The 14,871-nt window shown below is 39.2% G+C and overlaps 1 protein-coding gene across 2 annotated transcripts in view; it reads right to left on the bottom strand.

The window, feature by feature from the left end:
• slc15a4 (solute carrier family 15 member 4) overlaps nt 1–14,871 on the bottom strand; it is a 30,210-nt gene that overhangs the window by 1,886 nt on the left and 13,453 nt on the right. For both annotated transcript variants that reach the window (XM_085293773.1, XM_085293772.1), the window contains exons 7-8: nt 13,961–14,119; nt 9,741–9,899 (exon numbers count right to left, since the gene is read on the bottom strand). In XM_085293773.1, the coding sequence (XP_085149899.1) occupies nt 9,741–9,899; nt 13,961–14,119 (318 nt within the window). The remainder of the gene's footprint in view (nt 1–9,740; nt 9,900–13,960; nt 14,120–14,871) is intronic.

The following is a 14,871-nucleotide window of genomic DNA, read 5'->3' as shown; positions in this document are numbered from 1 at the left end:
TCATGTAACTCTTAAAAAGTTGGGAGCTGCATGAAGGAAAAAAAAAAAAGAAGACAAATATGGAAATCTGGAGAACAAAAGCATTGCAACATATTCGGAGGGTGACAGCAGGAGGGTTCTTTGTCACAAAGTACTTCTCCACGTTAAAAGAATACCAAAGGCAAAGGTAAATGGCCACGAGCTTGCAACTGTGTCAGGTTGCTGTGTGTTCAGCAGACATAAAAGGGGTGCTTGAAGTGAGCATGTTAAGGAAACACGATTCTGTCAGGAATTAGGATGGAGCGAGTGAGTGGGGGGGCTGAGGGCTTGTTACTTCTCATTTCACCATTGTGAAATCTTGTGAAAGTGAAGACAATTGACCCCACACTTCAGCGCTGATAAAGGAAAGCGGTATTGAAGCAACAGAGCAATGCAAGCCCTCAGCTATGATTCCAGCCCAGGAGTCTTTCATCGGCATTAAAGCGATTTTTGTTCCTGGTGGGACTGGGATGTGATTAAAGAAAAGAGAAAAAAAAGAAAGGTGGAAAAAATAAACTGATGCTTCCACTGTGATCTGTGGGACTTTCTTTTCTATTTTGGAGCCAGGAAGAGAAGACAAAAAGACAAAGCAGAGGGTTGCAGAAGACAAAGAGGAAGCAGTGATGGTATTTGCCGACATTCCCTGCACATTTATTCCTAATGGATTTGGCAAATCCAGCCCGACATCGGCCAACTTTGACTGTCTTAGCATTTGCTACACTGTTGGCTGAAGTGGCCATTCTCATTCAGCGACAAAGCTCGAGAGGACAGCTTAAAACAAATCCTGTTTTGGTCATGCTAGGGGTTTACATGAAGGGCAAAGCCGATACAGTTGGTTTCGCTGGTCAAGTATGGTGACAATTGGATTGGCATTAAAGCAGCTTTTTGTACAAATGACCGTGCGAGACAGATCAATTGACTTTCAGCCAACAGCATGAGACGATGCTGTGAACTACTCTGCTGGACACGGAGGGATTTTTAGGCTATTATTATTATTATTATTATTATTATCTATAAATGTGGAAATGTGAAGCCCAGAGTAATCTGACGGAGAAGCAGGCTTGATTTTAATTAGATAAGCGTCTGAATTAAGTCAAGTTCTGTGTACTCACGTGGAGTCTAATTATGCCTGTCAGTTTAAAGTTAACAGGCCCCTAGGTTAAGGTAGTATATGGTATACAGCATATGGTCTAAGATTTTTCATTTATTTCATTCTTTTACTTTTCTAATGATTTTACTGAGCAATTAAGAAACATGAACAGTGTGCTGCAGGCATGCACTCACTTACTGAATCACTGAGATTACGTTTAAAGTCAGCAGTTCTAACACACAGTGAGGTTGAGCCTTTAGTCTAAACACAAAACACAACACAAACATACACAGAGAATACAGAATGTGTAGTTCACAGTATGTTGCTTTAAACTGTCTTTTTTGTACAATATTAGGATGATGACTGAAAATAAGAAGAAATATAACAAGGACCTTTAATCACATGAGGTTCATTAGAATATTAAACACAGACATATTAAACAAAATCAGGTAAATCTAATTTTAATACCACAAAAATATTTGACTTTTTAATCAATTATTGAAGATGTCATTCTCCTTCTCTACCTTAGCTATCATAAATGTTAGGGACTTTGGCCATAACCACTTGCATGTGTGCTCTGGGATATTACCACGGACCTCAAATATCAACGTGTGTCAAACGGACCAGACCTCTGTATTGAAAATCATATGAGAGCTGGGTTTAAGACTGTGACCCAGACACCAAAGCAGAGTTTTCACTTGAAGAGTTAACAATTTCCACGGCTGTCACAGTCAGAGCCTTTTCCTTTTCTCTATCACTCATATCGTTGCCCCATGAATTCAGCCGCCACGTTGAGGTTGGCGTACTGTGGCATCTGAGGGAAGATATTAAGCGGAAAGAAACCTAACTGTGGTGCATGCCAATGTAAGACAGCTCACAATGCTTTGTTTACCCATTCTACTTGCTAGATTCACAGACTCCCTGTGACTCCACTCCACAAACTGAAATTCAAGTTGAAGGTTGCACTGGAGGAGATCCAGCACACATTACCAAAGCACAAGTGCAAGACGACAGAACAGAACTTACAGTGATCTCCAAAGAACAGCTACACTGAAGGCAGTCCAGAGACACTCGACGAGTGAGCTGCCAAATTTAAATCAGGTGAGGTTTTAAGGGTGGATCGCACAGTGCGTTCCAGGCAACTGAGTGACTGCTGAATGTTCTGCACCAACTAAAATGCTGTCGTGCTTACACAGCCAGTTAAATGTCTGTGTAACTTAACTTTTCTAGAAATTATTGAAAATTAGCCCTCTTCCTTTAAGGATGTTCATTGATTTCAGCCTGGCCTCAAGTCTTAGATCAACTGCCGTCGGTCCTTACTGCTCACTAAAAATATAAAAAAAAATAGAAATAAATCAAAGAAGGGATTATGGAGGACAGGCAGTCAAACATATGGGTGCTTTGAGAATACTGGAGGGCAAGATGACTTAACAAATGCATACATAAATCTGTCCATCTGACCCGCCATAATTTATAAATAATAATGAACAAATGAACAGCTGTGACTTACAAAACAATGCCAGTTTTACATAAAAAGGTTTTTACAGAAAAGCCACAACTCACTGCAGAGGTGCGATCCACAGCTTCAAGTTCCTTCTAATCAAAGAGCAGAATTTGTGGCAGAGCTCATCAGATAACACCGTGCACATTGTGCAAATACAGATGGCCATATTCCCACTCGCTGTGCTGTACGCACGTTCTTGTGGATAATTAGACATTAAGGCGAACAAAGCAGCGCTGCTACGATAGGATACATCCCTCAGGAGCGACTCCTCGTCAATGCCCTGTGCACTGGGCTGTTTCTATAGCTTGAAACCTTTGATCAAGGAACAAAGACGCAGCTGATGACTTTGACCCGGGCTGAAGTTTTAGCTTATTTTGTGATGTCATCTTAATTTGGTCAAGGGTGTAAATTGTGAGAAATAGATCAAAAACCAAGACAGTGTTTAAATAATTCATGAAGATGAAAAAACAATGTGTTTGACAGCAGGGCATGAAAGGAGAGGGGTTAGCGCGGTGAAGGTACTTAGATTTTCAATCGATAATTCACAGATGGTAAACAAAGAAGAGTCTGCTGCGGTAGTCTTAATTCACAAAGCAGTATTGCATAAAGTAATATAGCATACAAATGATGTATGGGAACACATATACATGCTCAATAGTAATAACAAGAGTGTTTACTAAAATATGACCCATTTAATGTAGGATATAGACCATAGAAAAATAAGTGCAAGGTCTACAGAAACATATTCAACAACCTCTGAGTTTGCTCCCGGGTGCTCGGCCTGCAACAAACCAAGATTTTACTAAAGTTTCCTTCAATTTAAAGTAAAAAAAAAAATCAAAAAACCAAAACCTTAAAGTAGCTTTAATAATATTCTAACAGATGACTGGATCACAAACGTTGTTCTAGTTTTGCAAATCTACCAGAATGAAAACTGCTGCTGGTAAAAAAAAGTAACATCCAATTTTTTGGAGCAGTACTGAAAATAGTGCAAGGTTTTGATGCAACCTATTGTTTTCGAACATATGTTTACGGTTTTCAAAGTATTTAATCAATTGTTGGGAGAAAAAATATGCCCAAAAGTTCTCCCATTGAAATGGATGGGAGGGCTAGAATGTGCCAACTGAATGACAGCTTGGAAGAAGCTGCAAAATTCTTAAAATGTGCTTTAACCATCAATTTATCACCAAATTGAGGTGAACTCAGTTTTCTTTTAAATGATATCTTCTTTATACCCAATACAGTATTTTTATCTGTAGGCATCTAAGAGGATTGCCATCTACTTGCCCACTAAAGGTCAATCATAAATTTTCATCTTTTGTCTCACTCCTCTGAGCACATTTTTAACACTAATCAAAAAATCAAGCACAACTTCGTCCAAGGAGATTGCTATCCTATTTTTACCCTAGTGTGACTGAACCAAAGCACGAGGGCACAGGTGTGTGTTGGCTTTTAAAATTAAAGCCCTTGGATTATTACTGGTAATGCAGTATGCTTTAAAATCTGCTAAGTTTTCAATATAAAAGCACTCACTGGCCAACAAGCACTTTGCTACTGGGATTTTTTCATGTTTACTTCAACAAATTTCACTTGCTGACTCCAAATCTGAAAAATGCTTTGATCTCAAACATCACGTTTTTTAAGTTATAGTATTCCAAATGTTGGACAAATAAGATGAACTGACAGAAACAGCGATGCATTTCAGCATTTAAGAACAAACTCTGATCTCCCGAAAAGTGAAGCCAAAATTAAGGAAGGTGTTTTTGTTGGTCCTGAAATCCCTGAACTTATAATTGACAATAACTTCCAAAGGACACTGACGCTAACTGAAGCAGCACATTGGGAATCATTCACACAGGTTATCCAGAGTTTTCTTGGAAATCAAAGAGCAGAAAATTATGCTGAGGTTGTGGAAACATGCTGAAAGTCCACCAGCTAAAAAAAATGTCACTGAAGATGCACTTTTCACATTCTCATCTCAACTTTTTTCACCACAAAATCTGGGAGATATCAGCGATGAAAACAGGGAAAGATTTTATCAAGATATAAAAAGTGACGGAAAATTGGTATCAAGGAAAATTTAATCTAAGCATCACGTGTCACCACTGTTGTTTCTTGGATGTGCAGTACAAGTGCAAAAGCAAGTGCCTCAAACACTTTTGAGCTGGTCTTGTTTTATTTGAGCTGCCAGAAATATGCTTAGACACAGATCTCATATAATATCAGTGTAATAAATAGATAAACTGGTATAAAGTTCCTAGTAGCAAACAAAAAATGTGTTATGTAGTATTTATAGCCTGAGTTTCAAAAGTCTTATGGTAATTATACATCCAATTACTTACTGGCAAATGCTTTGACCCTTCAGCTTTTTTTTGCCAATCTTTTAAGCTACAAGCAACAATCAGCCAGCAACACTAAAGACTCTAGAGGCGTCTAACGGGAACCATCAGTTTCTTAATGGAGGGAGGAAAAAAAAACCTTAAACCCTAACCTGCACCACACAATGCAACAGAACAGGCAGGAGCAACAACCCCACTTCATAAAAATCCCATCGTTTAGCTAAATCTTAAATTACATTCAAGCTCCACCCCTCTCCAGGGCCCACTTGGCTGCAAAGCACTTTTGAAAAATATAAAAAACTAATTACAGCAGCACAAGACCAAACAAGGACATACTTAGAAAAAGCACGCATTAATAAAGCTGATAAACATTTGACAGATGTATGAAAATTTAATTCAAAGCGAGGTAGTGACGGGAGAAAAAGAGTAGTACTGCTGATACACTTGTTACTAAAATGTTGCCATGTTTAGAGGATCTGTTTGGCAGCTCTGAGTTAGTAAATTTCAAGGTTGTGATTAGACTGAATGCCGCAAACAGGAGGGGTCACCCATCCAATACTGGAGCGTTGTAAACTTGTGGGATAATTTACCTGCAAGTGGGCTTGAGGAGACCATGTGAGTCGAAATGAAATGGGTCAATATCAATTTAATGTTTGAAAATGGATCAATTGATCCAGACCTTCGGTATTATAACCCAACATTTTAATGCTCCAGTGACTTCAATGCCATCTTCAGCCTGAGAATGAAATCGGGGGAAAGAATCGATGCATGTTTGCTTCAGCAATAAATATTATTTTCTGCAGCTCTCTGCCAGCTTGGAAGACTTCATGATTGATCCTGAGGTTGCTACAACAGGCTAACCATATGTATGCGCCCCCTATTACTTCTGGCGTGTATACAGACCTGCACAGTCCTTTCAGACAGAGTTTATGTTAAATTCTACAGATCTGACACTAGAGGCTTCTATTAACACCCTGACATTTCACGAAGCCCGGCCCAACAGGATGTGCGAACGTCAGCTCGCTGTGAATATCGGAACATGTGCCAGACATCTGACATAACATCAGCCAGGACTTGAATGCTGGTAAAAGAAAAGGCCATTTCCTGTCACGTGACTACAGAAATTCACAAAAACCATTCACTAACAGTGAATAAAACCTACACAAAAGGGAAGGGGAATTAAATGCAAGCGCCATTATCTAAAGACAAAAGCCTTCTCTTGTGTAAAGGATAATATTGCATAGAGCGTAAAGGCTGATGCTTGACTGACTTAGCCTGAGAATAAAAGTAGCTGCAGTGTTTTTATACCAGACCTATAAAAATACCAATGAGAGAATGTGATGGATGACTACTCAACCAGATGTAACTACGGTGGAATACAATTTGTTGTGAGATTTAAGGGATCAATAATTTCAACACGAGCTTGAAAGGTTTCAAGTTTGAGAGCTAAAATGTTGCATAAAGCACTCTGCGGACCACTGCCGTGTCCTTCAGTTGCACACACACAGGGTCATTCACCCCAAGAACAAGAGCAGGTTTTAAGGATTATCACACACAGAAAACAAACAAAGAAGAACATCTAAAAACTAAAGACTCATCTGCAGTGGCATTGACGTTTGAGCTGCACAAGTGAAGAGAAGCTCACTCAGCAAAATAGGTCATAACTGGGCAGAAAATTAAAAAGATAATAGAAAATTTTCAATGACTGGCTCTTTGCTGACTCTGTCCAAATGAGGCAGGCTCCGTGAGGAAAAATGTTGCCCATCCCAGGGTTGGAGCATGCACGAGACTGCAGATTCCTTCTTAAGATGAGCAATAGAATGACTTGCATATCATTTAAGCCATTTAAATCTTGGACGAGTGCTATAACTATCTCTGTGATGCAGAAAATTACTGGAAATAAAAAGGGAACTACACTACTATTCAAAAAACAAATATAATTTAAAATTTTAAAACCAAACGCTTACAGTGTTGTCAGAAAGTCCTTTGTAAACACATTTTACTTGCTAATTGTATTTTAGTGATGAAAAAGAGGCTTATGTGCTCCCTTAGTTTCTAAGACTTTTAAACAATAACTGACCAGTAAATGGACTGGTTTATATATAGTGCCTTTCTACTCAAGTTGTCCCCTTCCCACTACAAATCTTATTTACCCTTAAACATTTATTCATACAGTGCTATGGCGAGGTGCACTGTTCCATCATTCACACTCAGGCATCAGGTGCAAGTTGGGGGTCAATATCTTGCCTGAGAATATTCCGATCGGTGAGTGGTAGTCAACCCCTTCTAACATCTGAGCCACGGGCACCTCTGGTAACGCTAGTAGCTGGGCTAAACACACTCTGGCCTGATGACCACCATCCATGTTCAGTGCAATTACCGCTTAAACAAAACATTTTCGGGATCACAGCTTACACACATTTACTTTGTAGCACACTGCCAAATCATAAGAAGTCCCTGATGAGATAAAGAAGGGACATAAAAGACAATCATCTGGAAAGGGTTACAAAGCTATTTAGGAGGCTCTCAAACTCCACAGCTCAACGACCCACAGCAACAAAGATTACTGGAACAAGAGCGAACAGCAGGAATAGCCAAACCTCTTAAAACTTCCCAAGAGCAAGTCTCAACAGATGCAAGGAATGACAAGTCTCTGTCACCTCAACACGTGTCTATTTTTGACTCCACTAACCAAAACACACTGGGCAAAAATGATGCTCTTGTGCTTGCAGAAATATTGTGATGGCGCATCACAACCAAAAGCAATAATTGGATTTCACAAGTTCTTCTATAATATGTTTCAAACCTATTTCAATGTGAGAATTAAGGAGTTGCAAATAGATATATCCTTTAACCACAGTTACAAGTAATATTCTGAGTACCACAGTCTTTCTGTTTCAGTCTGCTGATGGTAACAGGGGTGCACAATGAGATTTAGGTGCAAGTTTGCGAACCTTTTGTCACAATGCAAATGTGTCCACACATTCATACTGGATACACTATTTTTCTGGCATGCTTTCTCACATAAGAAGCTGTGTTTACGCAGGTTTAACCTTTAGTTTTTAAAAAAAAATACGTGACACAGTTTAGTTTAGGGGGAAAAAAGAAGTAAATATGAGGTTGAATACTTTGTTATGCTACTGCCGTGTGCAGTTATATTACAGCCACTGTACCTTCTTAGTTAAACCTTTAAGTGTCTAATTAATGGTCATCTAAGGTTTTGGTACCTTCTTTGATCTTGTCTTTTAAAAATATGAAAACACAAATCAGCCATGATCGTCCCTGACTTCTTTACCAAACCGAAAGTTTGAATCTGCAAAACAAGGAGAAAGCTGAATTCTCTCTGTGACATTTTACCTACACTGACTAACAGAGGCTTGTGCAGAGAAGGGGGATGATAGAGCTACAGCATGACAGGAGGGCTGAGCATCTACCAGTGTGATGCCAAACTAGCAGCGCCATCTCCATGTAATGCTCGAGGGACAGCTTTACTTAAGAGGAACAGGCCTATGTAATCAGACCCCCAGCCTGTGATTAATGCTGCTGTCTGTCTTCAGGCCTGTGCAGGTCAGTACAGCTCGGCACAGCTCACCCAAGACGCTGTTTACCGCACGCCATGTTGCCTGCAGCCATGGAAATAAGCTGAATCTTTTCCACGTAGAGAGCCAGGAGATGTGGAAAAAAGCTAGCATCCAACAAAATGTGAAAAACAGCCACAATAACAAACAGCATAAACCCTGACTGTACGTAATGCCTAAGCTTTGTGCCGTATGTCTTTAATCAGTGGCCAGGAGGGTGTTTTGTTCCATTTCTGCAGTTCACCTTCTTTTTTTGGAAAGCAAAGGGAGTCTTACGGGCAGAACAACTTTAGCTTACCTTCCCCTCAAGTTATGCACGGCTGAGCTGGATATATGAGGCATGCAAAGCATTTTCTAGTGCTAACATCATCAGAAGTACCACCCTACCTGTCGGTACACTGTATTAATGAGCTATTAGGTGTTTGTGGATAAACAATTTACAGTGTTGGCTTATTTACTGAATGCTCAGGGAAAAGTGCATCTGGGTGGGGAGCCTCTACTCACTGGGAGTCCATCCATCTGCTGCCACCACCACGCTATTCATTCTAGCACTCGGACAGATTTACACAAACCTTTTGTCGTTAGTCTGACATGTCTATTTATAATGTGAAACACTCTTAAAACAAGAGACCTGTGCAGGGTGTTGTCCCCCTCCTTTCTGTGTATAATTTACAAAGTCTTTAAGTGGATTTTAAATTAGCTCAAGCTTTTGAACATTCTTAAGCTATGTTCCTGGAAGATTAATTTCAGGCAGTCTGAATCGATGCCTCTCTTGTGGTTTTATACCTAAAGTCGATGTGGGAATACAATAGTATGTGGTCTAGCACTGGGTACCTAACAGGATGCTTGGCAAAAGAGGTGACAGGTGACTTACAGATAGCGCTGAGAATCACGTCACTACTGTGTGTTTTGATAATGATGAAGTGATGAGAACAGGTTGAAAAGAAAACCAGCTTTTATTTCAAGTTTAAGCACAAGTGCTTGAAGTCTTCGCCTTTGTGGTAGCTTCACCTACACCAAATGGTTCCAGGACCACATTTTTCAATAATACAAAAACACGCACAGACATATGTGTGCGCTTACACTTCCACAAACATACAGGTGCACGCACACACGTGCTATCTGCTTCAGTCGAGTTCTCTACCTCTTGATCACGGTACGTGCGACGTACCTGCCAAATTGGAATTATCATGAGCTAAAATATCTCTTACCGAAGTCTCTATGGGATGACATCCAGCCAATTGACTTGAGGGAGACAATAGCCAGCAATCCGGAGCCCACAAAGGATCCAATCCCAGAAAAGAAAAAGAAAAGCCCCATGATGGCACTCTGCATGGACTTGGGGGCTGCAGAATAGGCAAACTCCAGGCCTGCAATAAAGATGAAAACACATACGTAGAAATATATATGATTAAATGTTAATGTAACGCAGCTTTATAGTTTATATGGTACAACATGTAATGAAATATGACAAAAGCTGCCACTGATGATGTAATGTAACTTGGAATTCAGTGCTACTTAGACACAGGATTTAACCTAAACACGTTCTGAATAAATCCAAGTCTGAGATACTGGAGCAACAAGGTAACATAATTTACTTGGATACGAGCGGTGTGATAAATAATAATATGTGGAAATCTAAGTCTTTCCCGACTAAGATTAATGCTTCTTCACTTTCAATGTCATCTTCCGATGCATCTCTGGACCACTTTAAATTACATTTGGGGAAATGGGAAAACTTGCACGGAAGCAAATATGGCAAGCAGGATTGGTAGAGAAAACAATATTGTGTTGGTATGTCTAACAAAAAACTGTTCTTTTTAAAAGATAGTCCCCCAGATTTCAGATCATTTCAATTGAATGTCCTTCCTCAGAGACCCCAGAATATTACACAGTTTGTGCAAAACCCAGAGACAGCCTCTTGGTTTTAGACACACGGTTTTCTGGATTGTAAACTGTGGTAACGCCACTGATATAACAGCTTATCTGACTCATGATCTATTACAATTTACATGTTATTGCCCATAAAAGTAGTCAGTACCCACTAGGTGATCAATGCGTTTAGGTTTAATCAAAGATCAATACTGTAGGAAGAGTAGTGATTTTTGTTACTTCTAGTGGACAGACAACTAAAAACATCAGGCATGCTGGTGTACATTTTATGGGCGGAGTAACATTTCAATCCCAACTCTTCGCGTATTTATCCATCTGTGTAAAATAATTTTGTTTTTGTTTTTTGGGTGGGTTTTGTTGACTGTTCACTTGTTAATTGCAAAAGAATTCCTTGGCAGCTCATTTCCTATTGTGGCACTGGACTGTGGTGTTTGTAAGTACTAAATAATTTGTGGAAGACAAATTATTCAGTATTTACTGTGTGATGGAAAAAAAACAGACTGGAGGGGGGAAAAAAAAGAACAAGAAACTTTCGAGAAAGAGAGAGGAGTATGGGGAGAAATCTGTGTGTCCTCTGCCTAAAACATTCTGTCTTGCTGCAAGCTGACATTGATAATTTCATGGCACCTCAAACATAGGAGCCCCTATAGCTACATCTGTCAGAAGAGATTAGGGACTTGTGCTTATGTGTGCCTTTTAACATCCTTGGAGGGTAACATTGTTCAAATTAACGTGATGAACAGTTTCTTGACAGATACCTGCGATAGTTCTGAGAAGGAAAGAAAGAAAGAAAGAAAGAAAGAAAGAAAGAAAGAAAGAAAGAAAGAAAGAAAGAAAGAGGGATCCTTTTAGAATAAAAAGGCACAGATAGATGTGGCAAATATTATCACTGGGTATGCATGAAAATAACCTATATAACCTAAATGCCTCACCTGCTTTCAGGGAGTGTTGAATGACAAGTTTAATTTTAATAAGGAACACAAAAACACTCAGAAGGGGAATACATATGTACATATCTGATGTATATATTGTTTTCTATTCCCAAGGTCAGAGGTTTTTTTATGGTTTAGAAAGTAACATAAGCCTTCTACTTTTTTCATAAGAAAAAAAACATGTTTAAAAATACTGCGGGCACTATTTTCTTTTCTTTTACGAGAGGGTTTTGCATTTTCTTGCCACCTTAAAGCAGACGAACTTGAGTGGCATATGTGGAAAGCATTACCCATTGCCGTACAAGACTGGGGACTGCAGTCAGAAAGTTTGATAGCACCAGAGGTTTTACACAGATTTATTCAAACAGAAGATGACTAAGGGGAAATATTCCTCTTTACCAGACACATGCCACAATTCTGTCAGACATTTTGTCTTGAACTAAGCCCTGTGGGATGGAGAGAGAGAGGGGAGAGCAAGTTTATTTTAAGGATCCCTATAGCTTTGTCAAATCCCGGATTTGACTTTCATAGGGACTCTCTTTACGCAAGTTCCAGTGTTTTATAGAAGCCTTATGCATTTCTGCTCAAGGGTTGTATAATACCCAAGCTCATTAAACAGATTTCAGTTTCCAAAGATTTTTAAAGATGACAAATGTTTTCTGAGGGAACTGGACTGACCAGATATTCCTTCAAGTCCTAAATATTAATGGTCTCATTTTCACTCTTAAGTAAGAAATAAAGAATGTACTACACCGAGACCACACAATATGTTGTAGGACATTTCATAGTAGTGGGAGAATGACTCAATCATGCCTAGAGGGATTAACAAAGTTGAATCACTAAGGCAATGACTGCAAGAGAAAGTAAGCAAAAAAATACAGATTCCAATTAGATAGATAAGCAGAATGCGAGGTATATTGCCCTATTTTGTATGTCTGCATGCTAAAGGATAAAAATGGCCCACAGCTGCTACTCCGTTCAACGCAAAACAACTTCATAAAGAATTTCACATTTAGTGCATTTCTTACAAACACAAACAGCATTAAAGCAAATCCCCACATTATTGTATTACTGGGGCAATATGCTCTCCCCAAAGCTGTTAATGAAAAGGCATTTACTCTTCACACCAGGGCTCGCAAGAAATGAAATGACTCTCATTTCTCGCGAGTTTCTTACCGAGCAGTTTTGAGCCGATACCTGGAAAATGATCACAAACAGGAGCTGTTGTTTGAACTAAGAGCTACTCTGACCCGCCTTGATCCAATGCAATTCTTTTCTTTTTTATTGCTTTTGCAAACATAAATGACAGGAAATGTATTTCTCTGAGAAAAATAAATAAATAAATAAATGAAACACTTGAAATTTGAAGCAAAAAAATTTTGTGGGGAGAAAAAAATACGGTTGAATTGCCTTCTTAGAATCGTCTTGTCTCGACTAAATAATGTTCACAAACAATCTCAGCCATTGTAACATTTTCTACGCTGACAAAGAGGAATGTAATTACAAAGCCTTACCAGTATTAGTTTAACGTATTTGCTGCTTCTTACTGGACAAATGATAGAGATGGATGAAAAATTATGAGCCTATTTAAAATATTACAAATTAGAGGTGCAAATAACCTGTTATACTATGTCATCTTAAATGTAAATGAATGTAAATCTGCAGTACAATCCTTTTAAAAGTGCAATTTGATAAGAAGAAATCTTAATAGGATGTTTAAGAGCCGTTTTCTGCTTCTTTGGTGTATGTACGCAGATGTAAATGTCAGATCTATCAAACTGCTGGACTGATAATTAAACTTTCATTTGCTATGGTGTAACACGTCCTTATTAACAGCGTGTCAGCTGTGAAAGCTAACTAAGTGAATATGTGTCAGTGCAATTTGTTAGTATTATCTCTGAGCCGTCCCTTGTTTGTAGAAGGAAAAAGGCCCAATGTAAGAGTCACTGCATATGATGGCGCATATCTAAAAATGTCAGCTTACCACACTATTAAACATTAAAGGTGAAAGCTTTATATCACGCTCCACCTTGCACTGCAATTATAAATATAACCTATATATAACCTATCTGTACCTTTATGCATCTCGCCATCTCCTCTATCTGTTTCAAGAGCACTGGACGTAAAATGAAAGCTTTGCTTTTTCCTCCCTGTTTGTTAAAAAGCAGTTACTGTAACGGAGCATTTTCCTTATTTGGAAAATGCTCCGTTACTTAACAATGTCTTGCAGTAGTGTGATAAAATCGGGATAATCAATTATCAATTGATGTTGTGGGCTATTTACTCTGGAGTATGGACTGCAACCCACAAACACATTAAGCTGGTGCCGGATGGCAATAAATCAAACAAATTGTTCAAAAAGGATTTACACATTAGTCTTCACTGCATTGTGCTTACAGGAATAGGCACAATGGGCTTTAGCCCCCAATCTATTCTGAATGTTCAAAGGGAAAAGCTGATCAACTCAAAGTACAAGTCTCTTACTCTGGAGAAGGATGTGACATTTTACCATTTGTCTGAGTCATCATGTTTACCTGATCGCACTATTAAATGAAAGTGTTTAGCATTTATTTGAAAACTTCACAGAGGATGTCAACTGGCTGTACCTGCAATGCTGGCAAATATTTCGCTGATTCCAATCAGCACGTACTGAGGGATCTGCCACCATATGGCCAAATCTGCCGCGTGGTAGATGACGCTCCCAAGCATCTGGTCAATGGTACCATTGGATTTGACGATCTCCAGGCGCTTTGTCTCCAAAATACCTGATGGGGTGGACCCAGAAAACAGTGCAAGGAAGAACAATTAACTAAGGGGAAAGCAAAAAAAAACAAGACCTAAAATTTATTACACACACACACCAATTACCCATGCTATATTTAGCATGGGTAATTTGAAAAGGCTTATATATTTTGGAAAGGATACTTTAAAGTTCGTGACACCAACATACAGCAAGAAGCTGCCAGACTTAGAGTTTTCAACACTGAACAGTCCATTAAGGATTTAGCTAATTTTAAGGCTAGCCTACACTTCATTAAGATCACATCTGCACGCTTCTATATTCTGGCAGCTGGTAATGGGACGGTGCAGATGATTCAATAATAAGAACCAGGCAGTTGTCATCAACTGCCGCTGCTTCCTAAAAGCTTTATTCGATAGCTATTATCATGTAACCAGCGGCTATTTCCAGATAACTCCCAGAGACAGCCTCCTATCATAACTGCACTTAATGCTATATTTGAGAGGAGTTGTAGCCTTGTAATCCGGATATCCTATAATACCAGCTGTCCATCTCGAACAGCACGGCCACTGAGCTGCCCCGAGCAAGTCGCACTCTATAAACGCACACATCTCTGCTCCCCCCCACCCACCCTAACTAAATATCACACAACAGACAACCCAGCGTGATCCCTGGAAACTCTGCTCCAGCTTTTCTGGAAAAAAAAAAAAAAAAAAAAGGAGAAAGAGGGCGAGAAAGAGTGAGAGAGAGAAATGCTTTGGGTGCAATAGCCATTGA

This window comes from Mchenga conophoros, linkage group LG12, assembly GCF_057382185.1.
Source record: "Mchenga conophoros isolate Kocher_MC1m ecotype Shallow Benthic linkage group LG12, M_conophoros_male_GT1.1, whole genome shotgun sequence".
Classification (NCBI taxonomy): domain Eukaryota; kingdom Metazoa; phylum Chordata; class Actinopteri; order Cichliformes; family Cichlidae; genus Mchenga; species Mchenga conophoros.
This window is presented reverse-complemented; position numbering and strand designations above follow the sequence as displayed.